Here is a 27766-nt window from a genome sequence, read left to right on the forward strand (position 1 = left end):
CCTGGGTCTGTTAGGGCTCTGTCACCATGCCTTGCTACCAGTTATGAAAGCACAGGTGACCATGGAAGCCTGAACAATGGGTTTGCTGTGTTTTGCGATCTGGTGTGTGGGAAAGCATAGTGACAAAGGGCTTGGGAAACCTGGCTTCTCTTTCCAATTCTGTCACTACCTGGCCACGATATCCTGAGCACACACAGCCTCTGTACCTCACTATTTATATGCAGAATAAATTGGATGAATTAAATGACTTAGGTCCCTTTTTCTCTATGGAAACCTTAGCACTTTATGGACATAGTTTGGAAACTATTTCTCTAGTATTGTGCTAAAATTACATTATGGCAGAAAAACATTAAAACAGGTATAGCTGTAGGGGGTCTTCAGAAAGTTGATGAAAAATGCTTTTATGAAAAACTACATGTGGAATTCAAACAGGTCTATTATGCACCAAAATAAGTATCTTTTTAAAAAAGATTTATTTTACTTATTTGAAAGAGTTACACAGAGAGAATTAGAGGCAGAGATGGAGAGAGGTTCACTCCCCAGATGGCCACAACAGCTGGAGCTGTGCTGATCCGAAGCCAGGAGCCAGGAGCTTCCTCCAAGTATTCCCATGTGGATGCAGGGGCCCAAGGACTTGGGCCATCTTCTACTGCTTTCCCAGGTCATAGCAGAGAGCTGGGTCAGAGGTGGAGCAGCTGGGACTTGAACTGGTATCCATGTGGAATGCAGGGACTGCAGGCGGTGTCCTTACCCGCTACACCACAGTGCCGGCCCCAAGTTTATCTTTTTTTTTTTTGACAGGCAGAGTTAGATAGAGAGAGAGACAGAAAGGTCTTCCTTCTTCTGGTTCACCCCCCAAATGGCTACTACGGCCAGCACTGTGCTGATTCAAAGCTAGGAGCCAGGTGCTTCCTCCTGGTCTCCCATGCGGGTCAGGTGCCCAAGCACTTGGGCCATCCTCTGCTGCCCTCCTGGGCCATAGCCGAGAGCTGGTCTAGAATAGGAGCAAGCGGGACTAGAACCCGGCACCCATATGGGATGCCAGCGCCGCAGACGGAGGATTAGCCAGCGAGCCATGGTGCCAGCCCCCAAGTTTATCTTTTAATTCCATTTTCCATGAACGGTTTGGATCCCCCTTGTACAACTTCTACATATTTTCCGTCTGGAATCTTTAGGGAATTAAAATAGTGTCAACAATTTTTGTTGTGCTCCTATCTGTAAATTGCTGTGCTATGAAGTATGAGGGATAAGAGATTATAACATCATAGCTTCTATCCTGTGCATTCAAAATAAAGTAGGAAAGAGACAGACAAAATAATTGGAATACGGAACAGAGTGACGAACGATACAGAAATCATTAGCTGCCTGCCCCCGTAAATGTTTCCAGCATTCTATCCGGTCTCAATAGTTCGCTTCCTTGTTTCTTTTCTGAAAGCTGCTTTCTTGGAGCCCATATTTGGGCCAGATTTTGAAGACTACAAGCATTTGGACTGGCTATGATGTCAGAAGGTTTTCATTGCAGTTCTGTGCCCTGAAGTTGGATGTGTGTTGAGGTTCTGACTTTTGCAAATATTTAAAAATTCTAAACTTAGGTTGATCTCGAGACCTCTCCTGGGGCCCAGGAATAAATAAATAAATAAAGCAGATATTAATGAACTTAATAGGGGTATGAACTTAGTCTCTAGACACAACACAGCAGACAGAGTTTGTAAATTAGAGTGGAGAAACAAATTTAAAAAGGTTTTAGAGCTTATTTTTAATATTATTGTGGGTAGCCGAGGCTTAAGTGGTGTTCCTTGGTCCTTGAGAAAGCAGTGACATTAAAGTCCCAGGCTGCAGTGGCGGCAGAGGCAGCCTCCCAGCAGGTGGGTCAGTGACACCGTGAGAGAGGAGAGGTCTCTCAGAAGGAAGCCTGCCCCATTATGAGGAAGCTTGTTTCTCTGAACATCTGTGTACAGCGTTACTATGTTCCCGACTTGATGTATTCATATCGTTCCCCTAAGTCATTTTTTGTTAACCAATTTGAGTCAGTGCCTGATCATTCATTAAAAATCAAAATAAGGCATACCACTCAACATTAACTTAAGTCCCTTCTAGACGGTAGCAGATGGCCGGCTGTATTTTTGTCTTTGGTATTTAACTTCTGCTGATCATACTAGATGAGTGGGGGAGTCTGAGTTCTACTCTATTCACTAACTGAGTTGGAGTTGGTGGTGGTATTGCCTTTAAAGATTTGTTTTATTTATTTGGAAGACAGAGTTAGATGTAGAGACAGATACCTCATATTTGTTGAATGGCCACAGCTGTTGGTACTAGGCCAGGCTGAAGCCAGGAGGCCAGGAACTCCATCAGGGTCTCCCACGTGGGTGGCATGGGTCCAAGTACTTGGGTCATCTTCTACCTTCCTGGGCACAATAGCAGGGAAATAGTTGGAAGCAGAGCAGCTGGGACTTGAACTGGCACTCTGGTATGGGGTCTGGTGTTGAAGGCAGTGGCTCACTCCACTGCACCACATCACTGGCCCAGGGGTGGAGTTTTGAGAACCAAAGTGTTACGCATAGAAAAAGAACCTGGTCATCTCATCTTGCAGGTGAGGACAGTGTCATCTATGAAGTAAAATTATTTCCCAGAAGATTGTTATCAAAAGAGGTTCCAAACTCAACGTGTTTAGGATGTGTGTGTCTACTGTACTCTGCAGCTTGTAGATGCTGCTACATTTCTCCTAAGGGAAAAGAGCCTTGAGATTGGGTGTGACTAGGAGGTAGCAGCATTGACAACGCCTGCGATAAAGGGGATGCGGTGGAGTTTCGTGGTCTGCTGCTTAGGTTATGCGAAGTGTAAAACTTGATCAAATTAGACAGCCCACAGCCATGTGAGGTTGGTGGTAAATAAATACAAAGCATAAGCAAAGTGGGATGATGAATGGCCCCATTCCAAGTTGTGAGCTCTGGTGTACGTGATAGAGCATCATATCTCCTGGATTATGCACAGAACGTGGTATGGCAGTGCTTACTAATGCCTGTAAGCCTTCAGAATTAGTGATATTCTTGGAATCTTTGTGTTAAGGTTGATATCTGGAATTTGTTGCAATCCATATTTAGTTTAACATTAACTCCGTGTACTTAGTATATGCTGGTGGGAATGGAATGAAAATGGTCTTCCTAATTTGCAAGCAGATGCTGTATTTGATCAGGTGAACTAAACCTGTGGTTAAACACAGTCTTTAGGGGAAGGTTTTGGCACAGCAGTCTAGACTCCCACATCCTAACCAGAAGTGCCTAGGTTTGAGTCCCACCTCCACTCCTGATTTCAGCTTCCTGCTAATGTGCTCCTTGGGAGGCAGCAAAGGGAGGCTCAAGTAGTTGGGTCCCTGCCACCCATGTGGGCGACCTGGATTGAGTTCGATTCCTGGCTTTGGCCCGGTGCAGCCCCAGCTGTTGGAAGGCATGTGAGAGGTTAGTCAGTTGATGAAAGATCTCTGTTTACCTGCCTATTTGTCTGTCTGTTTCTCCCTCTTTCTGTTTCTGCCTTTCAGATAAACTTAGGTAAGTAAGTAATAGCCTTTGAAGTCAAGATGCTTGTATGGCAACTCAGGCCTATGTTGGTTGGGAAGATAACGGTCGATGCCGTGAGGGAACTTCTTTTACTAGTTCATTTCCTTCTGGAACATTTTGGCCTGTGTTTGAGCATTTCTCCTCCTCCAACATGCTTTTGTTTGTCTTTCTCTTAAAAATCATTGCTTCATCTAGAGTTTAAAACCACTGTTTACTACCAATATTTATGAAGTTAGTCCTTGTAAAAATATGCTCATAAATAGAAAATATTTTATATTCAAGCTGTGAAACTATAATGTGTGTATTTTCACAGCTGGTGTCAAATAAATGCACATACCCTGAAAACAGAAAAGAGATTCACTGGCAGGGAGAACTTAGTGTGTGCATTTTAACTCTGTAATGGAGGCATATTTCCTTTGCCCCTGAATCTCTTTGGAGCTGTCTCCCCCTTTCACGTGTTCTGTGGAGGATACTAACGTGTTCTCTCACGTGTTTAAAAGTAATGATCCTCTTACCTGCAAGATAGTTATACATTTAATGAGTTTTAAATGAAATCTTCCAGGAATAGAACTTGTATCTGGCTAAGTAGTTATTAAAAAATATGAATGAAGGTCCAGAACTCAAAGCCAAACTACCAATGTGTATTCCGTGTGTAGACCATAGAGGGTCTTGCAGCTTCCTTATCCTGCTCTTTGTTTCTCCCTGCTTCTGTAATCTGATGATGATGATCTGCCCTGGTCCTGATTTCAGCGTTTGCTTGTTTCTTTCCCTCTCGGTACACCTACTGGCTCCTTCCAAGCTCGTGGAAAGAAGCGGACTCTGTTCCGTGTCTCTGACACCCAGCTGCCCTCCCTCGCTCCTCGGCTCCTACACGCCACCCACACGGCCTCCTTTTGGTGTCTGGGTCTTTCTAAACCTTTCACCTCCAGATATTAGCTCTCGTTTCTTTTTCCTTTGCACTCTTCTGCCAACTTTTCACATCGACTGAATTCTTCTCTTCTTAGGTTTACCTTGAACTGGACTTCCTTGGACAGGTTGTTCTGGACCAACCTGTCAGACATTTTCTTCATTGAGTCCTGGAGTCAGAGTCAGTTAGCAGACAGACATTTAAGAATTGATGGTGGGCAATCTTAGAGCACAACAGTTATAAATCTGTCCTTCCCCTACGGAGGAAACCAATGCACATGCTTCTCTCCTTGGCTCCCGTGTGGGGCTAGGTCTCCTACGATCCTCTGTTCTAGCTCCAGAAGAATAAAACCATCATCTGGGCCTTCAGCTCCAGCATTTCTGTTTGTGTGATGTGTACTGAATTCAGAGGCAAGCACACCATTGTTCTTTCTTTCTTTTTTTTTTGTTTAGAGTGGCATAGGTTCTTAAAATGAGCAATGGTTTGCTACAGTTTATATAAACATTTATTATCTGCAAGCTTTCAGAGAATGTGATAAGTTTTTCTTTCTATAAATGTGACCCCTCCTATCGCTCCCTCCCCATAGGCCCTCCAAGGGATATTAACAAAAATGTTGAAGGCCTTGAAGGGAATATTATTCTTCTAATCAGAAACAAGTGGGAAAGTATAAGTAGCTATTCAAATGGCAATCATGTGCGTGTCTGTTCTGTGAAATGACAGATGTAGGTTTTTCTGCGGATGGAAGTTTGTTTTCTCTGTTCTGCCTTAGCCACAATAACTTGAAACGGTCTGTCTGCTGGCACAGAAAGCCGGGTGCGGGCACAGTGGCCAGCATACCGCTGCAGGAAGGTTGAGAACATTCTTAGAGCGCCCTTTGGAAACAAGCAGCTTAAGTATTTTTATAGTCAGCTAAAATAACAGGAAAGAAAGAGGCAGTGTATTCCTTTTTATAGTACAGCTGGTAGGAGAATTCAGTTTGCCCAAATTTGTGTACAAGTCGTTAGTATTTGTTCATTTAAACCAGGTTCCAGTTTGTGGCAAAGAACATGAATGCTACCATGTTGGCCCAATTTCTTGTATACCGCAAGTTGTCTTACAAACTGTAGTGAGTGGGGAATGCAATGGAAACCCTCGCTGTATTTAACACCCCCAGCTTTCTGCTCTACCAGCGTGGCTGCGTGTGCTCATCTTGACCTTTTAGAGTTGGACCATGAGATCCTTTCAATAGGTGTCATGAAATGACACGTTCTGTAATAGCAGGCTGAAAGCCCACATACCTCCTATTGTTTGCAGTAGTTCCCAGGTGACCACATGATGCAATAGAGTGAATTACGATGATGGCCAGCAGGATGTCAGATTGGCGAGGTTATGGAGTTGCTCAGCCAGCGTTCTACGTTATACTTTCAAGTTACATTCTCTAAAATATATGTGCCATGGCTGGACTTACAGCCCGCATACCACAGGCTTCTCCAGTCAGCCTTAAAGATGACTTACTCTTTCCTCTCTGTGACCTGAGTAGGTTTACAGAACACTGGCAGCCCTGACGATCCAGCGCTACGTGACGTTTTGAGAGTGGGGTGAACTTTGGTGAACAGAGAGAAGCCATTCATAGTAGAATTCCTAAAGTTTGTGGGTTGGTTTTAAATTTGTTTTCCTTGATATAAAACACAATCTAGGTGTAAAAAGATTACCTGCCACAGTGGGTTTAGCATGTAGTTATGAAACTGAGACGAAGAACTTTTTATTATAATTTAGATTTTAGACAATGTTGAAACAGGAGAACAGCTATTTTATTTCTCATTCATAAATGGTTATAAATAGTGGCCTTTTATTGGTTGAAATAAGTCAAGCAGAAACCATTTCCTTTATGGCCGGAGAGACACAGGATTATTACAATTCAGGGATTCTTGCCGGGCCCACTTAGACCAGCACAGTCCTTGAAATGATTGGGTAGAAGTTATCTCTAGGGTTTAGTAGATTTAAACAAAGCTAATTAAGTTTGTGTTAGATTCCAAAATGTGCTATTCATTCCAGAAATATCTACTAAAAATATCTACTAAAAGTTCTTTATAAAAAGATAGTCGTAGATATGAAGTCACTCTGAGTTATGGGTCGTCTTTGCATCTTAATTATCAGTGGAAAATTATGAGTTCTATGACCTTTAAAAATCTGTCAAAGCATTAAAAATCTTAGTGTTGGTTGTAAATATATAGATAAGTGGAAAAAAATTATAATGCTAGTATTTGTTTAATAGTCTGTAATTTAAAATGTTAGGAACAGTGAGAATTAAAGTGTTTTATTTCTTTGAATAGTAAAACATCAAGAGTAGTTTAAACATGCTTATTTTTATGGCATAATTTATGATATGGGGTACCTTTCCTTTTTAAAAAATTATTCATCTGAGAGAACACACACACACACACACAGATGAGAGAGAGAGAGAACATGTGAGTGAGTGAGCATTCATGGGCAAGCTAGTACACTCCTGTCTGCTGGTTCACTCTCCAAATGCCCACAAGGGCTGAAGGTAGTGAAGCTGTGAGCGAGTGGCATGAACCCAGTTTTTTGAGCCATCATTGCTGCCTGCCAGGCTCTGTGTTGTTTGGAAGCAGCAGTCAGGGAGCTGAAGGTGGGCATTGAGCCTAGGTACTCTGACACGAGGCACAGGCGTCACAACTGATGTCTTCAATGGTAGGCCATCGGCCCACCACATGCTCCTGTTCAAGTTCGGACAAAATGTTGGAAGTGGATCCACAGTTGTAAAATACTTGACACAATCACTTTTGAATTTCACTTTCAGCATTATCACTTTTCATTTCTTTACTTTTTTTTTTTTTTTGACCCATATTATTTTTTGGTTATCCACTTGTGTAAGATGTTCTGTGACTTTATCACTTTGAGATGAGGAGGCAACAGAACTACCTGTTTTGCTGTCTGTGCCTGAACTGATGAACCAATGTACAGTAACTGATAAGACTTTGAAAGAAGTGACCTTTGTCACTGGTCATGCATATCTGGTATTCACAAAATGATTTGTGTTCCTAAACTGGTGGTGGAGTTTGTACTTGATGCAGTTACTAAGTTAATACACTGTGATACGTGAAGTTTGAGTCGTGATGAGGAGGCTGGCCACAATCTGAATGCAGCCAAATTAAAAAATCTTTCTTAGAATTCTCCTACCTGGCGTACCCTCTTATTTTTCTGTATTCTAACTATCATGGTTCCGAACGAATAATCACTGCCTCTGGGTTTCACTGAGGTCTTCTTACTCCCACAAGACAAATTCTTATTGTCATTCAAAGCATCCTACTTTCTTGTTCAATGTCTTATACAAAACATTTTCAACCGATTATTTTATCACTCTCTTTTGTTTCTTCATTTATTTATTTAGTGTTCGTTGTGTGCAAGATACTGTTCTAAATGCCAAGCTTATAAAGATTACTAAGCCAGGCATAGTCCTTGTTCCCAAGAGTTGGTAATTTAGGGAGACAGTTATTGAATTAGTACTTAAGTAGGAAAGCAAGGTACTTAGAGATTAAGAGAGATACTTAAAACGACACTTTGATGGACAGTAATCTTGAGTGGCAACTTTACGTGTGTTCTTTTCCCATGAACTTTTCTTTCCATTGTTGGGGGAGAACCATCATAAGCTATTAGGGAATTAAATGACTCAGGGAAAGAAGGAGGAAGGGAGCATTAGACTGCTTTTGGCACGGCATGTACTCATCTGTTACCATTTCTCAAGGCAATAGGAGCAGGATGGATGGCTGTGTGAGCTATGTGTTTTGAGGGTCTTGTTGATTGGCTGTTCCTCAGCTTTGGAAAAACTGACCAACTGTCCACGGTTTCTCTTTTGCCTTTCAGTTATTTGCCATCTTCCGTGTATGAATGGTGGCCAATGCAGTTCACGAGACAAATGTCAGTGCCCTCCCAACTTCACAGGAAAGCTTTGTCAGATCCCCGTCCGTGGGGCCAGCGTCCCTAAACTTTACCAGCATTCCCAGCAGCCAGGCAAGGCTCTGGGGACGCACGTCATCCATTCTACACATACCTTGCCTCTCACCATGACCAGCCAGCAAGGAGTCAAAGGTAGGCTTTTTGTTCTCGTTTTGTACATTCACCAGATCTCCATTAAACCATGAAACCCGTAAACTAGAAGCCAGGTGTCTGCAGATGGCCAGGGCTGATGTTGAAGCATTAAGTAATACATGGTCAGTGGCCTGGAAAAGGCCAGTAGAGACAGACTCTGGCCTGAGCTTTGCGACGGCAGTACCTTCTGGGCCATAGTTAATTGGTGTCTATGAAATAAGAAAATGGAGAAGAATCCCTCCTCCTGTAGTGGCTTTTACTGCAAAGAGACGGTAAATGTGCTGGGCATTGTTCTAGACCTGGGAGGTGGATGAGCAGGGCAGCGTTCTTTTTGGTCTTTATGGCAAATTAAATTAGCAGGTCCCACAGCACCTGCTGTGAGTTTTGTAGCTGAAGAGTACATGGCTTTGGTTCTAAACAGTTATTTAACCACATTGGGCTTCAATTTGTCCATCTGTAGAGGAAAGTAAACTAGGTCACTTGGATCTCAGAAATGCTATGACTAATTCATTCTTTTAAACCTGGCGTCTTCGTCAATGCACAACTTTTAAAAAGAGTTCAGAGAAATGTTGCTGGTTCTTACCCTTTAAAACCTGAAACTTTGCATCAGATTAGATTTTGTTTTAAAGCTTCAAATGATTAATCTTTTTATAAGATTAAAAACACGCTGATATTTTGTGTATGTTACAAGAAGCACAAATATATGTGTGTATATAACTCTGTTCTTTAACAGAATTGTGCCTTGTAAAACTGGCTTTCTATTTATAATAGAAAAATGTAAATCCTAACATTTCTATGATAGAACCTTTGTGAGAAATTTAAGTTTAACCAAATTCTTGAATCTTTCCTATTGTTGGATAAAATACACTCATTACAACCTACAACATTAATTTCATAAGTTCATGACTATAAGAGTCAAGAGTATTTTTCATCTCATGAATGTGTTACTATTAGAGGTTTTAATTTCTCTTTGTATGTATAATTTTTTAAAATACATATATAAAAATTCAGGTATAATTTTCTTTTAAAATTTTATTTTATTAGACAGCGAGAGACAGACAGTACTCCCATCCACTGGCGCACTCCCTAAACGTCTGCAGCAGCCAAGCCTGAGCCAGGCTGAAGCCAGGAGCCTGGAACTCAATCAGGTTTGCCCAGAGGAAGCAGAGACCCAGCCACTCTAGCCATCACTGCTGTCTCCCCGAGTGTGCATTGACAGGAAGCTCGAGTTGGGAGCAGAACTGGAACTCAGATCCAGGCACTCCAGTGTGGAATGCAGGCCTAACAACAGGCAGCTTCAGTGCTAGGCCATTCACCTACCCTTAATGGTCATTTTGAGTATTCCCTTTCATTCTCAAGAGTTTTGAGGGCTAAGCAGCAAGGAGATATATAATATTATATATATATATATATATATATATAATGTATATAAATATATGTACATAAAAAATTTACTTTCCTGTTTTAAAAATCTGGACTTCTGGGCTGGCACTGTGGCATAGTAGGTTAAGCATCCTTCTGCAATGCCAGCATTCCAAATGGGCGCCAGTTCAAGTCCCGGCTGCTCCTCTTCTGATCTAGCTCTCTGCTGTGGCCTGGGAAAGCAGTAGAAGATGGCCCAAGTGCTTGGGCCCCTGCACCCGAGTGGGAGACCTGGAAGTAGCTCCTGGTTCCTGGCTTCGGATCAGCCCAGCTCTGGCCGTTGTGGCCATTTAAAGAGTGAACCAGTGGATGGAAGACCTTTTCTGTCTCTCCCTCTGTCTGTAACTCTGCCTCTCAAGTAAATAAATCTTTACCAACCACCCCCCGACCCCGGGCTTCCTTTTTGATTATTCTAATGAGTCTTCCTCTGAATCTGTTTTAGTGAAATTTCCTCCGAACATAGTGAATATCCACGTGAAGCATCCCCCTGAAGCTTCTGTGCAGATCCACCAGGTTTCAAGGATCGATGGCCCAACAAGCCAGAAGGTGAAAGAAGCTCAACCAAGCCAACCCCAAATGTCTTACCAAGGACTTCCTCCCCAGAAGACCCAGACTGTGCATTCCACGTACTCGCACCAGCAGGTCATTCCTCACGTCTATCCTGTGGCTGCCAAGACACAGCTTGGCCGGTGCTTCCAGGAAACCATTGGGTCACAGGTTAGCAACACTATCTTACTTGTTTTAGAAATGGCTTCTAGATATGGTGTTAGCGTAATGGAGAAAGTGAGTTGGTGTAAAAATGCTTTTCTGTAGAGGGCTTGGTTGGCAGACTGTGATCCCAGGGGCTAGTTTTGCAATTATAAGCAGTTTTTGCATAGTTCTTGGTATTTGCAAGGCATGGGTTACATTTGTTATCTTGTTTAGTCTTAAAGTCCATGAGTCCCATATTCTTGTCTCCACTATGCAGATAAGGAGTCTGGTTTTCTGCCACCAAGTGCAGAGAACACCCATAGCCACTCATGCAGTGAGGTCATTGGGTGGTTCCAGAGAGAACAGTGGTCTGCAAAGCTGAAATCTAAAGTAATACCCCTTCCAGAAAGAAAAAAATATTACCCTAACATATAGAATGGTTTTAAGTAGTGAACTTATTTCTAGAAATATTGCTGGAAGTCCATGATGGCCTGTTTGTATTTTTTCAGTTGGGGTGATCTGTGTGTAAATCATTTGTTGGACACAAGATACAGTGCAAGAAATGCATTCTTCAAAAATGGTTGAAAATGCTTTGCAGTAATTTATAGGTCAGTAGGAATAGTTGAATTTTGAACCCATTTTGCAAGTATATAACTCATGTCGTATTTTATTTTCTTTAACTAGAATGGCAATGTATGGGTTGTTTGGAGTGCATCTTAAATATCACTGGGTTTACTTATATCTTAGGACTATATTTATATTATAAAGTAAGAGAAGGACTAAGTTTTATATTTTTTTAACTCACCATTGAATATATGTAGTGAAGACAAACCTCACAAAGTGTTAGTCCTTCTACTCCAACTAGTGGGTGCTATCTGATTTGTCCTGTGGTTCTCCTCCTGTCCTTTGGTTATTGTTTAAGTACTCAGAAGAGTAGATGAGATATACTTATTATTGTCTGTTGTTTCCTGATCAATCAAAAACTGTGTGTTTGTGTATGTGTGTGGGTGGGGGAGAGAGGAAGGGAGGGAGAGTGAGTAGTAGAATCAGTTGTGACTGCCTTAGAAACCTGGAAAACATTTTTAGGTACTGAATGAGTCAATAGTAGGATTATCACCTTTCTTCTAGCAGTAGGAGGGAAATTGGTCTTTGGACCTGAATGGAAAGAGCATCCCTGGGGAGCTTTAAGACTTTGATTAAAGCCTTAGGCGAGCACTTGGTGGCAGGGAACCAACTTCCTTATCTGCAAAGTGGAGACAAGAATATGGGGCTCATGGACTTTGTTAAGATTAAACAAGATAATGAATGTGAGCCATGCTTTGCAAATGTCATGGAACTATGTAAATATTAGCTTAGAGAATACTAATAGAGTCAAACAAAGTGATCAGAGTAGGTGGTTGCCTGTGTCATAGAATTTCAGTGAGACAGGGAAAACCTCAGTTGCCCAAAAACAACCTGTCGTCTGCCTTGAGGGACTTGAAACATGCTCTCTAGGGGGCCTAACGTGGCTTTTCATTCCTCCATTGACATGCTTTTGGGAGAAGGAGCATCATCAATGTAAATTTGACTTGGGAGTAAAGACTGGAGTTCCGTGTAAAGGCTGAGTTTCAATAGGGGCAGTGGAGCTGAAGATCAGCATCCTACATCTCACGCTTTCGGACCAGACTAGCCTTGGCGAGGGAGGACGGACTTGGTGCCGTTTGCATTGTTTAGTCATTCCAGCCTAGGTTGGTCATGGAGAAGGGAAAAAGCAGATCCTTTTAAAACTGCGTGCCCAGTACCTTTCTCCCAGGTTTCCAACTTGGAACACAGATGATAAAAAGCCAGAAAATGAGGCGTAGCAAACTTGTTATTGTATAATGTTGGGCAGATGATTGGCAACTAGAAAAGATGAGATTATTTACTTGTAAACCTAAACTGGACTATACAATCACCGTGAATTGCATAATTGATGGAGTTACACAAATAATTTGAGCTCAGTGGAATACTTTTTCCTTATCTGGATACTTCTCTGACTTTTGGTCTGAATGATCCAGACAGTGATCTCAATTCTTAATTCATTTTGCATGTGTAGTCACTAATACACAGCTTCAAAATAAAGATCTGTTTTCAGAAAAGTGTCTCAGTTTGTATTTATTCACCTTCCTGATTACAAGAAATATTGCTGAATGTCCATAATTGCCTAATTAATTTGTGCAGTTAGGGTGACCCATGCATTTAAAAAATCCATAACTGGCAAATAGTTATCAGGATATAGATCCTCGTGCAAAGATGTCTAAAGACATATATGCTCTCCTGCTGTGGTTGGTTTACAAACATAGTTACACCCTGGAGGTAAAGGTAGATTGAAAATCAATGACAAAAATTGTTCAAAAAGGAGCAGACAAAAAGTATGAATGTTCTCTGTTGCTTTATTCAGTGGAAACTGAATTCTTGTTACAAATTTATTTAACAATAGTTAACAACATTATAAACAACATTCTTATAATAATAAACATTCTTGTTGCAGATTTAAACTATTGAGGCTTGTAATGAAATAGTTATCAATAGCACCTATGTTTATATGTTGGTATGAAAAATCATATGCAAAATAAATTTGGCAGAAATTGCCCTTATCTGTGGCACATTATAATAGGCAATAACCTTGGGATTGAAAACTCAGGATAAATGTATTTGAACTTGGAGAAACTTTAAAGAATAGAATTTCAGAACTATTTGGATAATGAATAAAAATAGATGATTGGTTAGGAAACCCAACTTAGCAAAGAGGGAGAATAATTAAACTGAGGAATGGGAATGTTGTAAGAAAAGGGTGAAGAAGAGGTGTCCGAAGAGATCAAAGAAGCACAATAGCTTGAGACTCTTGGCACGCTCTGCACAGATGGGAAACCTCTGAAGTCTAAGGCGTAGTGCAGTGTAAAAGGCTTGGTAGCAAAGCCAGGTATTGGGAAGCCCCCTTGACCCAATGATGAGGCTCAGCATTGTTGGTGCTGAGGCCAGCTGATGTTATGAGCCTCTTAATGTGACATAGTGTGGAGTTTACTGCATCACCCTTGAAGTGTTCTTGCCAGACCTGTCAGACCTGAATCTCATCAAACTTTTAGACCCTTGCCTCCAGCTTATAGGGAATACTTAGGATGAAGAAGCATCTGAAAATATCACACAGAGACATATGAAAACATCAGATAGATTGATAATATTAGACTTTACTACCTGACTTCTTCATAAAACCATACCATGAGACAAAATGAGATGACTTAATAAATGTAGTATGTAAACTAATGACATCTTAGTTGTTAAAGAAAGCTAATTCTAAAAGATATTTTGGGAACAATTGAAGAAATCTGGATAGGAACTGAATCTTAGATGATCTTTTGGAGTTGTTACTTGTTTTCGTGGGTGTGATAATTGTATTTGGGCTTACATAGGGGAATTAATGCTGAAAATTTTAGAGGTAAAATGCCATGATGTCTATAACTTACTTTCAAATGTATTTCACACATAAACGTGGCAAACTGTAGCAGTTATTGACTCTGAATAGTCCATATACAAGTGATTATTGTATTCCTTGGATTTCGCAGCATATTAGAAAATTTTTATGAGAGGAGAACAGAGAAAACGCTACAATTTGTAGATGTGTGTATATGTAATTATGCCTCTTTAAGCTGAACTTAAAATCTGTAACAATACATTTAAGGAACTTTTATAAGAGAATTTTTAGAATTCCTACTTTTGAAGGGGGTAGGCAGTGCGAGTGCAGGGATGGTAAATGGGAGGATGGCAGAGTCGTTCTTGTCCAAGTGTGAAATGGCTGGCAGCCAGTCTGGGAAGTGAAGTTCCCAGAAAAGTAATGACAAAGATGAGTATAGGAAGTTTTGTGACAACACAAGCCTCAGGACCTGCTTCTAGGCTGATGTGAGCGAAAAGATCACAATGAGTTGGACTACTTTGGAGGTTCTCATTTCAGAAATCGGAGGAATAATCACTACGCATGATTGGCTGACCCTTAGAGGAGGCTGGTGAAGAGGAGAGGGCTGCACCTTTGTTAGGAGCAGTCCCAGCCCTGAGGGACATTAACATTGATGTGTTCTTGAATAGCAGTCAGGGAGCCCAGTGCCATTGTAGAGATAAAAAGATAGAGGGCTGATGGAGAAAATCCCTGGGCAGTGAATCTACCCTACAGGTGATAGTGAAATTCTTGACAACAGAGGTCATTTCTTTAGAGTATATGAGGATATTTAAACTCCATGGAAAATAGAGTTTATTTTGTTACAAACAATTTGGAAATCTATGCCTGATTTTTTTCGTAAAATATGCTTTTTGTGAAGACCTGTCATACTTTGAAGAGAGAGAAATCCTATCTAATCCTATGGGACTGGAAATTTCTGGAATGTTTTTCACCTTGACAAAGAGTGCCAAGATGTAGGGGGAAATTTTCCCTACAGTGTTTTACTGTTGCAGAAAGTGATGTTTAATCTTGCAGAGTCCTTGTTTTTTCTTGTTTTAACATCATATAAAGCATTGATTTTTGTGGAAATCAGGCTGAGTGTAGGCGACACTGCATTAATTCACTTTGTCTGAAGAATAGATGTGATTCTAACACGACACAGAGGGTGACTAAGAGGAATAGGTTTTTCGAATGAAAGTCAAGGTTGAAGTAATAGGCAAGCCATAATTTTGGCAACGTTAGGTTTCTTGCCACTTGGAGTAAATTGTACTCAGTATATATGTGAAAACTTTTGCGAGTTTGCTCACTGGACAATCAAGTTAGAATTACGACTCCTGGGGTTACAGTTCCCAGCTCCTTTCAGGATAATCTCCTGTTTTCATGGGCTTGAACATTTCCATTCTTTGTTTGTTTGTTTTTGTTTTTTTTTTCAGCTGCCAGATTTATTATTCTGACTGAAAATAAAAACATAAAAACACAGCCAAGCAAACAAAAAATAGGATAAAAATATAACTTAAACAAAAAACCCTTTAGATGCATTTTTCCAAGAGTTTATAATGCAGTATTTGAAACCTTCTGTATTGGATATATATTTAACTTTGACCATATACTTACTGAGCTCAGTGAATCACTACATTAAATAGCAAAATACACAGTCTGCCCTTAAATATTATATAATTATTACCATTTCTTCCTTTGATACCTTAAGATAATTCACGGCCCAATTCTTTCTCAGGGATTAGAAGTAGAGTATTCAAAAGAGGGAAAAGAAAGCACAAGAGAAAAAAATCCACAAAACGATTTCCATTTAGAACATATTTTAAAGACAAACTTTCTCCTTCAATTTCACCAAATATCTCAATCATACATTTCAATTTTCTTTCCAAAAAAAATTTTCACTGACTATTTTAAAATCTGTTTTTCTTCAAAGTGCTGCAAATGCTTGCATGAGCATATGGGGGAAGAAAGTCCTGATTTTTAAGGCATATTTCTTAGCACATAAAGGACCCGTTGTTGTGTGATGTGGATATAGAATAGCCAGAAATCTCGGGTTTCTTACATATCTTGAGATTAGAAAATGGTTTTTGGAGGAATAGTGAATAGTACCAATTTGGCCAAGTAAGCTTCCTCCCCAGGGATCTGCAGTTTGGAGCTGCGATTGGTGTTAAGTGTTGGAGAATGGGCACCAGGGATATCTTAAATCATCGTTTGTAAGGTTTGTTCCTTTAACATTTTGCAGTGGACTCTTTAAAAGCAGTCAGTTATTGAACATTTAAATCCATGTTCCTGCTTGAATGTGGCACCACCATGGACTTGGTGTGTGTGTGTGTTTTTTTTTTTTTTTAACCGAATGCAACAGCAAATCCTATTTAAATACTGTCTTCAAATGTAACACAATAAAACAAAACAAAACAAAAAACTTTGAAATTTCAAATCTTAAGATCTTCTTTGAAACAATCCCAATCACATTTAGGGGAGTATCCAAAACAAGAAGATGGGCACTATGCATGCCAGCACTACGTCAGACAGCAACTTCCTGTATTCTATGATGGTTGTGCATAATTTCCCTTTCCATCAAAAATTATGAGCTTCCAAAGTTTCCCTTAGCAAGCTGAAGCTTGCTCTTCATTCGTCAATGTGCATAAAAGCTGCTTATAGCATAGCATGGTGTAAGCTATTTTTAAGCAATAAATGATCTGAATCATCTCTTTTGTCCTGAATCCATTCTCTTTTCATCTCTATGGAGAAGCCAGGTTTCAGAAAATACCCCTTAAATTTTTTTTTTCATCAAAGGGACATCCCATCTATGCCCCTTTTCTTATTATATGTGGGTGGCCTTTGTTTGAAACTGGCTGTCTTAGCAGTGACCTTTAATTCCAACCCACATGACATCTGAATTCTGGTTGTTTCAAGCAAGTCCTGCTTATTGCCCATTTGCTGGAAACAACCATTTAAGTGACCCGGTGACGCCAGGGACTATGAAAAGGCCTTGAAAGTCAAGAGTTCAGAATCATAACTCAGGTTCAGGGTCCAGCTTCCATACTGGGTCTGTCATTGCCTGGCTGTGCAGCCCTGTGCTCGTTGGTGAGCACAGGAACATGTCCCTTATTTAGACATAGGCGTTGCAAGAAGAGATAAACAGTTCAAGTACCTCATGACTTTCCTTTTGCAGATGCTGAAAATTTCATGTATAGACACCTGAGTTCATTAAGAAGCACAGAAACAGTGGTGAACCTGAAGTAATGTCAACAGAGGGAGAGAACGTTCTTATGTTCTCTATGGTGCTCTAGCACAGATAAGGCTGATAAAATGACATATGAGTGGTGCTGTGGCGTAATGGGTTATGAAACCATCTGCAGCGCTGGCATCTGATAGGGGCACCAGTTCAAGTCCAGCTCCCTGCTGTGTGCCTGAGAAAGCAGCGGAGGATGGTCCAAATGCTTGAGCCCCTGCACCCATGTGGGAGGCCTGGATGAAACTTGTGGCTCTTGGCTTCAGCCTGGCCCAGCCCTGGTCACCCCTGGTTGTTGCAGCCATTTGGGGACTGAACCAGCAGATAGAAGATCCCTCTCCTCTCCCTCTCCTCTCCCTGTCCCCTCCTCCAGCTGTAACTTTTTCAAAAATAGATAACTCTTAAAAAAAAAATGAACCCACTTTCATAGTTTATAACTATAAAATTTCCATAAAGATTTTTTAAAAAGGCCATAAAATAAACAAAGAGTAATTAGGTTCTCTAATATATCTTTTCCAGAAGAAAATAAGTTTTATGTGGAAGAAGGAAAGAAAGGACCAGCACTTGATGTGAAATCCCGAAATTATTGGAAAGGGTTTTTTTTTCCCACTAATTATTCATCATATAAATAACTTAGACAAGGGTAAAATTAAGTTAAAATGACGGAACTATTTGGGATTCTCCTAGAGGCGCCAAAAGTTGATTGAGTGGTTCTTTTTGGGCAGGAAAAATGGAAACAGAATGGACCATTGGAGAAAAAGATTGTTTAATTGGAGATAGGTCTCTTTTGGCAGATAGATTCAATAACATCCTTAAGCTCTAAAACTTAACACTGGAACACACACACACACACACACACCCCTCTGGAGGGCCAAAGACATGCACTTAGCTTTTGCTTAAAAAAATAAGCATCATTGAGAAATTAGCAGGAAATTGTGAGCTCATTGTAGTGGAAAGCATCCTAACTACGTGGCTGAAAAGTACTTTTTAAAAACATCTCAGTACTTCTCTCACAAGACTTTGAAGAAAAGCATTTCCTGGTTTCCATTGTACAGAAGCCGATGACAAACTTGTGGAATAAATGTGGTGCCTGCTAATTCCACATGACGGCACAAGGACGGATAGGTGGGTGGACAGATGGCCAGTGGATGGATGGAACTGTATATTAGATCGGCTGGAAAGTTCCACAATCTTTTCTCAATGATAGGAAATGAGTTAGTGCTAGACTAAGGGAGCCTGGCACATTAAGTTCTGCTTAGAAATCTTGCCCTTTGATTTCTATAAAATCTCTTCTGTCCTGCCTATGAGGGTATTACTGGCTAGGGCCTGAAGCTATGACAAACTAGTTTTAACCTCACAGAAATTGTGTCAGAATCAGTGGAACACTTTTCACCTGGGTATTGCTCTAAACTGAATCCATAAAGTACATATATAGATTAGAAGTCTGAAGAAAAAATCCTTATAAAAAGACATTGTGCTAAGAATTTTTGCTCTGTCGTGGGCGCAATATCCCTTATGTGGGAAAGAGAACTGAGTCAGCCAAGCTGGGTTGGCATAGGGTAGAGGTATGAGGGTCCTTCAAGAAATTTGTGGAAAAATGGAATCGCACATAATAATATTTAATAATTAATATTTAATAATCACACATAATACATATAATACTTTCTCTGAACTTTTTGAAGATCCCACATGTACATGGACTTAAGCTTATTTTGGTGGGAAAAGTTTTTATCTTTTAATTCCATCTTTCTATGGACTCCTTGAAAAACCCCTCTTTCTGTCCCTGTTGCCATTAGGGGAGGGGCCCCGCCCAGGTGAGCTCGGACCAGGGCCGTGGCCTTGATCTACTTTTGGAGGTGCTGCTGGGCTGATTGGGGAATGCAGGACTGGCACCATAGATGTCTGCCTTCTCCGTGAGCAAAGAGCTCTGTTAGGGCGTGCTGATTGCATTTGCTGAAGTTTGGCCTCCTTCAGGTGGAATAAGTCATTAACACCAGGCACTTCCTAGGCCATCTGGGTTTTTCTTCAGTGTCCCACTCAAGTACTCCTTTGGCATAATCGAAGAAATACCTAATTGAGTGTTAGTGAGTCTAGCTGTTTCCAGTGGCTCTGAAGTGGCTGCTTTTTGTAGCCATCCTTGCCAAGCCTTACCTGTGTCAACAGCAGAAGGTATCCCCTAAGGTGTCATAGGCCTCCGGCGATAGGTGCTGGCTCCCTTATGGGTTTACTGATCGGGTGCCAGCAGCCTCTGCCAAACTGACTTGGTGCAGGAGCCCTCTTGCCTGGAGTCAAGAAAGACCAGTTCGGACAGGGATGGGATCCAAGGGGAAGAGAACATGTGTGCATGCCGCTGGGCTTCTGCCAGTGGAGAGGAGCACTGCCCGTTTTAGTTGGATTGAGAATGTGGGGCTGAGACATTAGGATCATGAAAATAGAGATTCTTAGAACTAGAGTAGAGGAGTTCAGAGAATGGGTTGTGACCCAGACATTACCCTTCCTACTGCGTCATATCCAGTCTTTACCCAGGCAGGAGCCTTCTGGAAACCAACATCTGTCAGCTCCAAGTGTGCACTCGCCCTGACCTGCAGAATAGAGGGACGAGTCTGTGCCGCTTCGTGGGTTCTCCCTGAGCCTCACCTCTCGGCTGTTTTTCTCATTTTATTGGCAATGAAAATGCCTTTATCATGACTTGGAGTATCAAGTTTTCATAGTTTATACCTCTAGGGTTCACAAAAATCATGTGCCGATTGATAATTAGGCTCCCATTTTTACCTGAGAATAGGCATTTAGAGTGATTATGGAGCAGCTTGGGGTGGAAGGATGGTGAGCCCCTTCCGAGCTGCGGTTATTGTCTCTGAAGACCACAGTTCTGAACAGATCAGAAGTAGTTGTTAAAAAACCATGGGTTACATTGATGGTTGATTTAGGCTCTGCACGTGACAGGAAATGTTTGTGAAGATTCATAGCAGATATTTCTAGGATCTGGTACCATTTCTTGGTTCTGTGCAATCCCTTGGAATTGAGATTTGCAAAAACAAAATGGAATCGTCTGGTTTCCTGTGTAATCTGACCCTTAACATGGTAGCGAGAGAAGCAGCATTGACCTATGTAGAGAGATGACAGATGTGTCCCCTCCCTGCTTCCCCGGTTTCAACATGTCTGCTTTGAAGGAATTGTCTTAGAGAGCACTGATGAGCTGTGTTAGAAAGCTAGTCTTACTTCGCAAGGAGATCTTCCTGTCACTGATTCACTGTGTTCTTAAAGAATCTGAACATTCTCTGTGGTCAGGTCAACTCCAGTGAACAGAGGTTTGTTACCATTGATATGTCTTCAGCTCTGAGGAAGAATTCTAAAATTTGAACAAAGGAATGCTAAATATTTTGAACAAAGACAGTGATGCCTCCAAGGTGAACATTTTGTAGAGGAGACTGGTTCAGAATGTGCAAGCTCTAATGAGGTTGTTCAGAATATAGTCTGCTGGCTTCCTGCCAACATGTACCCTGGGAGGCAACAGGTGATGGCTCAAGGAATGGTATCCCTGCCACCCACTTGGGAAACCTGGGTTGAATTCCCAGTTTTTGGCCTGACCCAGCCATGGCTGTTGGAGGCATTTGGGGAGGGAATCAGAAGATGGAAGGTCTTTGTTCCTTTCTCTCTGGCTTTCAAATAAAATAAATTAAAAAAATTTAAAAAAGAAAATAATGGGGCTGGCGTTGTGGTTCAGCGAGTTGAACTACTGCCTACAATGCCATCATCCTGTATCAGAGTGCTGGCCTGAGTTTCAACTGCTGTGCTTCCAATCCATCTCCCTGCTAATGCTCCTGGGAAAGTAGTGCGTGATGGCCCAAATGCTTGGGCTCATGACACCAATAGGACACCCATGTGGAGTTCCAGGTTCCTGCCTTTGGGCTGGACCAGCCCTGGTGGTTGTGGACATTTGGGGAGTGAACCAGTGGGTGGAAGATTGATCTCTCTCTCTCTCTTTCTCTGTCACTCTGCCTTTCAAATAAATAATAGTTCTTAAAAAAGAATGTAGTCTTTTTTTATTAATATAGAGAACAGGTTTTCTGTAATTCATATATAGAATCCTAAGAGTATAATGTTACTTCCCTCCCTCCCTCCTTTCTGTTTTTGTTCTAAATTTTTGCAGTAATAATTTTAATTTCCTTTATAATCACAGGCTAAATCCTCTGTTACATAAAGAGTTCAACAAGTAGAATGTAAACTGTTCTGCAGGAGTATAGACAAGGGGTATAAACAATAAATCCCAGGATGTCAGTTTCTCTGAAATCCATTACATTTTTTGGGTACTCTGTATATTACCTACCACAAATCAGAGAAAACGTGTGGTACTGTCCCTTTTGGGGTCTGACTTATTTCGCTAAGCATATGGCATTCTGTGACTTCAGTACAAGTCTCTTTTCAGAGCACTTTTTTTTTTAAGATTTATTTTTATTTACTTGAAAGAGTTACAGCAAGAGGTAGAGAGAGAGAGGTCTCCCATCTGTTGGTTCGCTCCCCCAGATGACCACAACGGCTGGAGCTGCGCTGATCCGAAGCCAGGAGCCTCTTTTGGGTCTCCCGTGTGGGTGCAGGGGCCCAAGGACTTGGGCCATCTTCTACAGCTTTACCAGGCCATAGCAGAGAGCTCGATTGGAAGTGGAGCATCCGATCTCGAACTGGCGCCCATATAGGATGCTTCAGGCCTGGGCGTTAACCTGCTGTGCCACAGTGGCGGCCCCCTCAGAGCACTTTTATAAAATTGATAGCTCATGGAAATTTTCATTTTTGTGGTAATATTGAACCTTAAAAAAAATCATCAGACAGAAGTAGGTATTTTTCCTTTTTACTTACTTCTGTGAAACCTGGGGCTCAGAGATGGGGATTTCTGGTATTGGACTTTGGAAGTCCTTAGTGTTCTTTCCAATGTAGCAGACTCACCGTATCTCTGGTTCTCAGTTCCTTCATTTACCAAATAATTGGGTTAGATGAGAAGGCATATTTGAGGCCTATGTGACTGTGACAGTTTTTTTTAAAAGATTTATTTTATTTATTTGGAAGGCAGTGTGACAGAGGCAGAGTCAGAGCTCTTCCAACTGCTGGTTCACTCCCTAAATGGCCGTGACAGTCAGGGCTGGGCCAGGCCGAAGCCAGGAGCCAGGAACTCCATCTGGGTCTCCCACATGGGTGTAGGGGCCCCAGTGGGCCATATTCTGCTGCTTTTCCCAGGTGCATTAGCAGGATCTGGATCAAAAACTACAACTGGGGCAGGAACCGGTGCTCTGATATGGGACTCATGTTGCAGGCCATGGCCTACCTTACTGCACGGCAGCGCTGGCCCTGTGACAGTTTTGACTTCTTTCTTCTTTGCACATTCCTAGAGACCATTGACACTAACCTACAACAAGATGTCTGGACAGAGCCATCACTACAAATGTCAAGTGCAGTGAATACCCGTGTTGATCTCTCTGACCTCACTTTGAGATTCCTTCCCAGTGTCAGTTTCTCCGAAAGCTTTTGAGTACTTTTTCAACCTGTGCTGCTCTCTTCCTTGAATTCCTGCTGCATTTAGAACCTAATCAGACTGTTTTGAACTTATCTTAAAATTGTTCCTTTGGTGTCTCCTTGGTGTCTTCCCTACAAACCTGTGCTTTTCCTGAGGGCAGGGCCGCTTAGGAGTTGAGCTCAGTGCTGGGGGTGGAAGAGTTGTCTGTAAACATATTTGTGCTAGGCTAGGTTGTGCTTCTGTGACAAATCAATATGCAGTAAGCATCTGACAGTGGAGCAGGGGGCTCTGCAAACCCGTTTTGTAGGGCCTGGGCTGATGGCGTTACGGCATGGTACTGCTGTGCTGTTCGGAACATCTGTGCGGGATGCGCATTACTTTTCCCACACCCATTGTTTACAAGTCACGTGGTCCTGTCTGCTGTGCTGTAGGCTGAATGGTGCCCTCCCCCAAATCCAAATATTGCAGACCTAACTCCCAAGGTAGCTGTATTTGGAGATAGAACATAAAGGGAAGTAACTAAGGTTGAATAATGTTGTAAACCTGGGCCCCCACTGTGGTAGGATTAGCATCCAAGAAGGAACTTACTGTGTCTCCTCTCACATGCACACTGAGAGAGAGTCACGTGAACACTTGGGGCATTGGCTGCCTACAGGAAGCCGTGCCTCAGCAGAATCAAACGTGCTGGCACCTCAATCTTTGGCTTCTAACTTCCGGAACTGTGAGTGGATAAATACCACCTAAGCCACTGTCTATGATATTTTGTCATGGAAACCCACACTAAGACGAGATCTGAGAAATGGGGGAAAACAAGTGGCTCTTTGGTGAGCAATCAGTGTTATCACAGGTGATGGGGCAGTGAGCAAGGCAGACATGGTCCCCTGCTCTCTCTAAACGGATCTCAGTGAAGCTGTTACTTTTACTGTTGTTATTATTTTATTTGTGGCTTTCACTTTTTCTACATGACTTGCAACCAAACCACAGTTTTCAGTTCTGTGTACTTGAGACAGAAAAACTGAAAGCTTTACCAAATGAGACACACATTACCGTGAATTATTTTTTGTTCCTTTCATTATCTCTGCATAGTACAAAAGGAAAATGGCAAATGATGGTCTTTCATGTAGAAGACTTTTCTCCAAACACTTGCAGAAGAAGCATCGGGGGAAATCCGCCTTTTATGTTCATCCTTCTGGTGGTGATGGGGCTGCCGTCAAAGTAATAACTGTGCCTTCGTGCCCTTTTTTATCTTCTGCCTTAAAATGATTCTGTTTAGATAAATCCCTGGAAATAGAACTTAAAAATCGCTTTGACTTACTTCCCATCCAGTACTAGGTTTTCTGATATCATTTCTAATATTGGGCTAAAGGGAATTAGGATGTCAGAATACAATCGTGACAATCCTAATTTTTCTTATTGTAATTTAAGAAGAGCAAGTTACACAGATCACAACCTGGAAGACTTGACTGCTGAAATTCTCAGATTGTTACAGAGATGGAGAAAGTGCCCCAAATTTGATCATTTCTCTAGAAAAGCTGTCAAGGAAAAGCATGAGATTTACACTTCAGAATTTTTCTTCCTTTGTATGTTACTTTAAAAACCATTTTTGCCTTCTTGTGACTTTTAAAACCATTTTATAAACTAAAGGAGTTGTCTGGAATTCCTTGAAGCCCCATGGTTTGGCTTCAGTAGGCTTTAAACAAATATACGATCAGAAATCGATGTTATACATTTCCAGCAGTTAATGCCCTAGTCACAGTAGATACTTTGTAAAATCAATAGCCTGAAATATCAGAGGATTATGGCTGTATCAGATACCCTAAATGCCTAACATTGTTTTAATTACTCTAATAAAAGAAAGCTGGGCGGACTTAAAAAAAAAAAAAAAAAGAAAGGAAACCTTGCCTATAAAGAATGTTCTGCTCAAGCCAAAGCAAATTTTTTACTAGTTCTTTTAGAAAATCTGGAAGTATTTAAGCCTTTTCCTTTTCTTATGAGACAATACCTGTGACTCTGCCAGTGCTCCATTGTACAGGACTCTTTGTTACAACAGTAGGTCTGTAGAGCAAGTTGGTCCAGTGTGTTCTTCGAGTTGGATTAGCAGTAGGGTTAGGAGATTTAGCACTTTTTTTCCTTATTGGTGCAGAGAAATAAACATATTTAATGTTCCAGTACAGAACTTTGGAGAGATCATTCGTGAGTTTTCTAGTTTGATTTGGAGCCATGGTAGATGCAGAGGTTAAAAGAATGTCCTTTTGCTCAGAAAGTGGAAAGTGGCCGATTTGCCAAAGTGGAGGTATGTTTGTGTTACAGTGAAAAGGTTGGTAATAGCAGCAAAGAAGGCTGTGACAGAAACCTGGATTCATGCAGTCTATTCTAGAGAGTCAGAACTGGCTCTGTAAGGGACCTCATTCTGGTTCTTCTGTAGAGAGGTCTACGATTTCCAGAACTGGGATTGGCATTCCTCAACTAGATTCAGAGTACTGAGGGAAAGTTTATTCTTGCCTGAATGCCTCAGGGTTTTGGGTCAGAATGTTGGAGTGGGGAAGCCTGTTTCTGATTGTGTGTGGACATAAGGATGGTACTTGCCTAAGCAGAATGACTTGGGAAACATTCCTGGGCAGTGTGGGGTGATGGACTGCAATGTGACTGTGTAATCGTGATAGCGCCACACGTGTGAAATCTGCATCTCCATAGCCATATTGGACAATTTCTAAGACTTTGCCTACTGATTGACCACGTTTCATACATTACAATAATATAATATAATAATAATATAATATAACATTGAAAGGAGCCATGTAAGGGCCATAGCTATTTTCAGGGAGGTAAACGTGCTTTGGGGTATGTGTGGGTTAGCAGGAAAGGGCTGTTGTGAGCTGGGGCCAGCAAAGGAGGCCCAGTATGATTACCACTGATCAGACTGGTCCAGGTCAGAGTAGGGGAGCAAGATGAGTTAAGATGGGTGTCAAGGAACTTACTGTAGCAGCCTGGCAGGCAGTGAACATCTGAAGGCCAGGGATTGCCATGGGATTGTCCTGACGAGGGAGACCTGTCTATACCACCGCTCCCTGGCTGCCATCAGTAATACAATGGAGCCTTCAGGAAATCATAGAATTTGGATGCATAAAGAAGTATTAGCCATTAGTCTGCCCTCACAGTTTTGTTGATAAGAAAACTTCCCGAGAGGTATATTACTTGGTTACTGAGTTCAGCAGGTGGGTACTAAAGCTGAGCTCCCTGGTTCCTAGTTCGGTGTTCTTTCTGCCATTACAAGCTGGCTTCCAGGCCATCTCTTCTGGAGGTGGAGGATTCTCAAGAACCCATTAGTATGTAAACCTGAAGGGACGGCTACATTCTCTGGGCCCTGTCTCAGTTAAGGGGTCCCATGTTCTGTGTTACTGTGGGGTTGTGCCGTGGATACTTGTGTTGGGGGATGCACAGTGGGCTCCACCCTCTTCACTGTGACAAGAAGGATCTTGATATCCCCAACGTGAAATTGTCTGCTGCTTGAGCATTGATATCATGGTTCTTAATGGAATGAGGAATGCTAATTCAGTGATCTCATGTTGTGCTGCTTGAGTGGAATTAAAGTGAAAGCCATATAATCACAAAGCCTCGGCAGCAGCTGTTCAGTGTTTCTTTACCATCTAAAGTGCTTTTGAGAAAATCTGAATATTTTTAGAAAGGGTCTCTTCCTGATGGGGAGCTAACTGGGTGCAGGTGTGTGTCTGTCACAGGTAGAGTCTGGCTCATGTGTGTTGCCTCATTCCTCTTAAGAGCTCTGAGAAAATGAATATTTAGTTCATGGTATAGAGTAGGAAATAGGCAGAGAGAGGAGGTGAGTTTTGCCCATGGTCATGTTGATGGTAATGGCTAGAGAAAAGAGTCGAATCATTTTGTCCATCTGTCAAAGCTGTATCTTGCCAGCCCGCAGTGCTAGGAATGGTCCTTACCTCACTGGTCCCTGGACCCACGTGCAGAAAGATTAGTTGGCCTGTCAGGATGTGCTGGTGCTGCCAGACACGTGGATGGCTGGGAGGTTGCTGTGGTCAGGCTGCCTCTTAACTGTGTGTGCACAGCATTTGTTGGGGAAAGAGATCATTTGTGCTGAACTTAAAAATCCCCTTCTGCTATTTGAGAAGTGTAACTAATGAGCTTTGAATAATTACCCAATTTCATTTTTGTCTTATTATTCCTGATTGTATCTTAAATATGATTTCTTCCTTTTCCCACTGTGAATGATATGCTTTATCCTGATCTTTCTTTTTGATATTTGAGGGGAAGTACCCGGTATGGAAAACTATACCTTAATATAGTTAACTGTACCTAACACTTAATCTTTTGCTTTCCATCAATTTCCCTCCATTTACCATTGTTTAAAGGATTCCAGTTAATTAATCAGAAGCAATCCAAAACTTTTTAGCTTTGGGAAAAGGAACTGTGACTCTTCCTTTTCCTTGTGTCCTGGTTTTTTATCGAACTATAAATCTGATCCCAAATTTGAAAACTCTCCATGGCTTAGCTCCACCTCATGACTTTCCACACCCACTCTTTGTTCCTTTTCATATTTGGCCTGGCTTCTCTGGTCTTACCCACCCTCCCATCTCCCAGCTGGTGGCTGCTCTTGTGCTTAGCTTGAGCTGTTGTCCTCCTCTCTGGCTCTGTCCCCATTAGAGCCATTGAGTCATTTCTTTGTCTCTGCTCTTGCCTAAACACGGTCCTGCTTACTCTTGCAAGAGTTCGAATGAATCAGACTTGTATTTTGTTTGGTCTTTTCCCTCAGTGCAATCTCAAGGACTATTTTTTGAAAGCTGTATTGCTTTAAGTTTGGTTTATTTGCTTCTTTGGCTCAGTGCCTTCCTCTCTTTTGAGAAAATGTTCTTTCTTCAAGCTTAAAGTATTTCATACTTCATTATAA

General features: G+C 41.6%; 1 protein-coding gene across 3 annotated transcripts in view; it reads left to right on the forward strand.

Moving 5' to 3' along the window:
- The window catches only part of LTBP1 (latent transforming growth factor beta binding protein 1), a 445454-nt gene that overhangs the window by 214795 nt on the left and 202893 nt on the right, over positions 1-27766 (forward strand). For all 3 annotated transcript variants that reach the window (XM_062209234.1, XM_062209235.1, XM_062209236.1), the window contains 2 exons: positions 8326-8550; positions 10415-10689. In XM_062209234.1, the coding sequence (XP_062065218.1) occupies positions 8326-8550; positions 10415-10689 (500 nt within the window). The remainder of the gene's footprint in view (positions 1-8325; positions 8551-10414; positions 10690-27766) is intronic.

Source organism: Lepus europaeus, chromosome 13 (genome assembly GCF_033115175.1).
Source record: "Lepus europaeus isolate LE1 chromosome 13, mLepTim1.pri, whole genome shotgun sequence".
Lineage (NCBI taxonomy): Eukaryota > Metazoa > Chordata > Mammalia > Lagomorpha > Leporidae > Lepus > Lepus europaeus.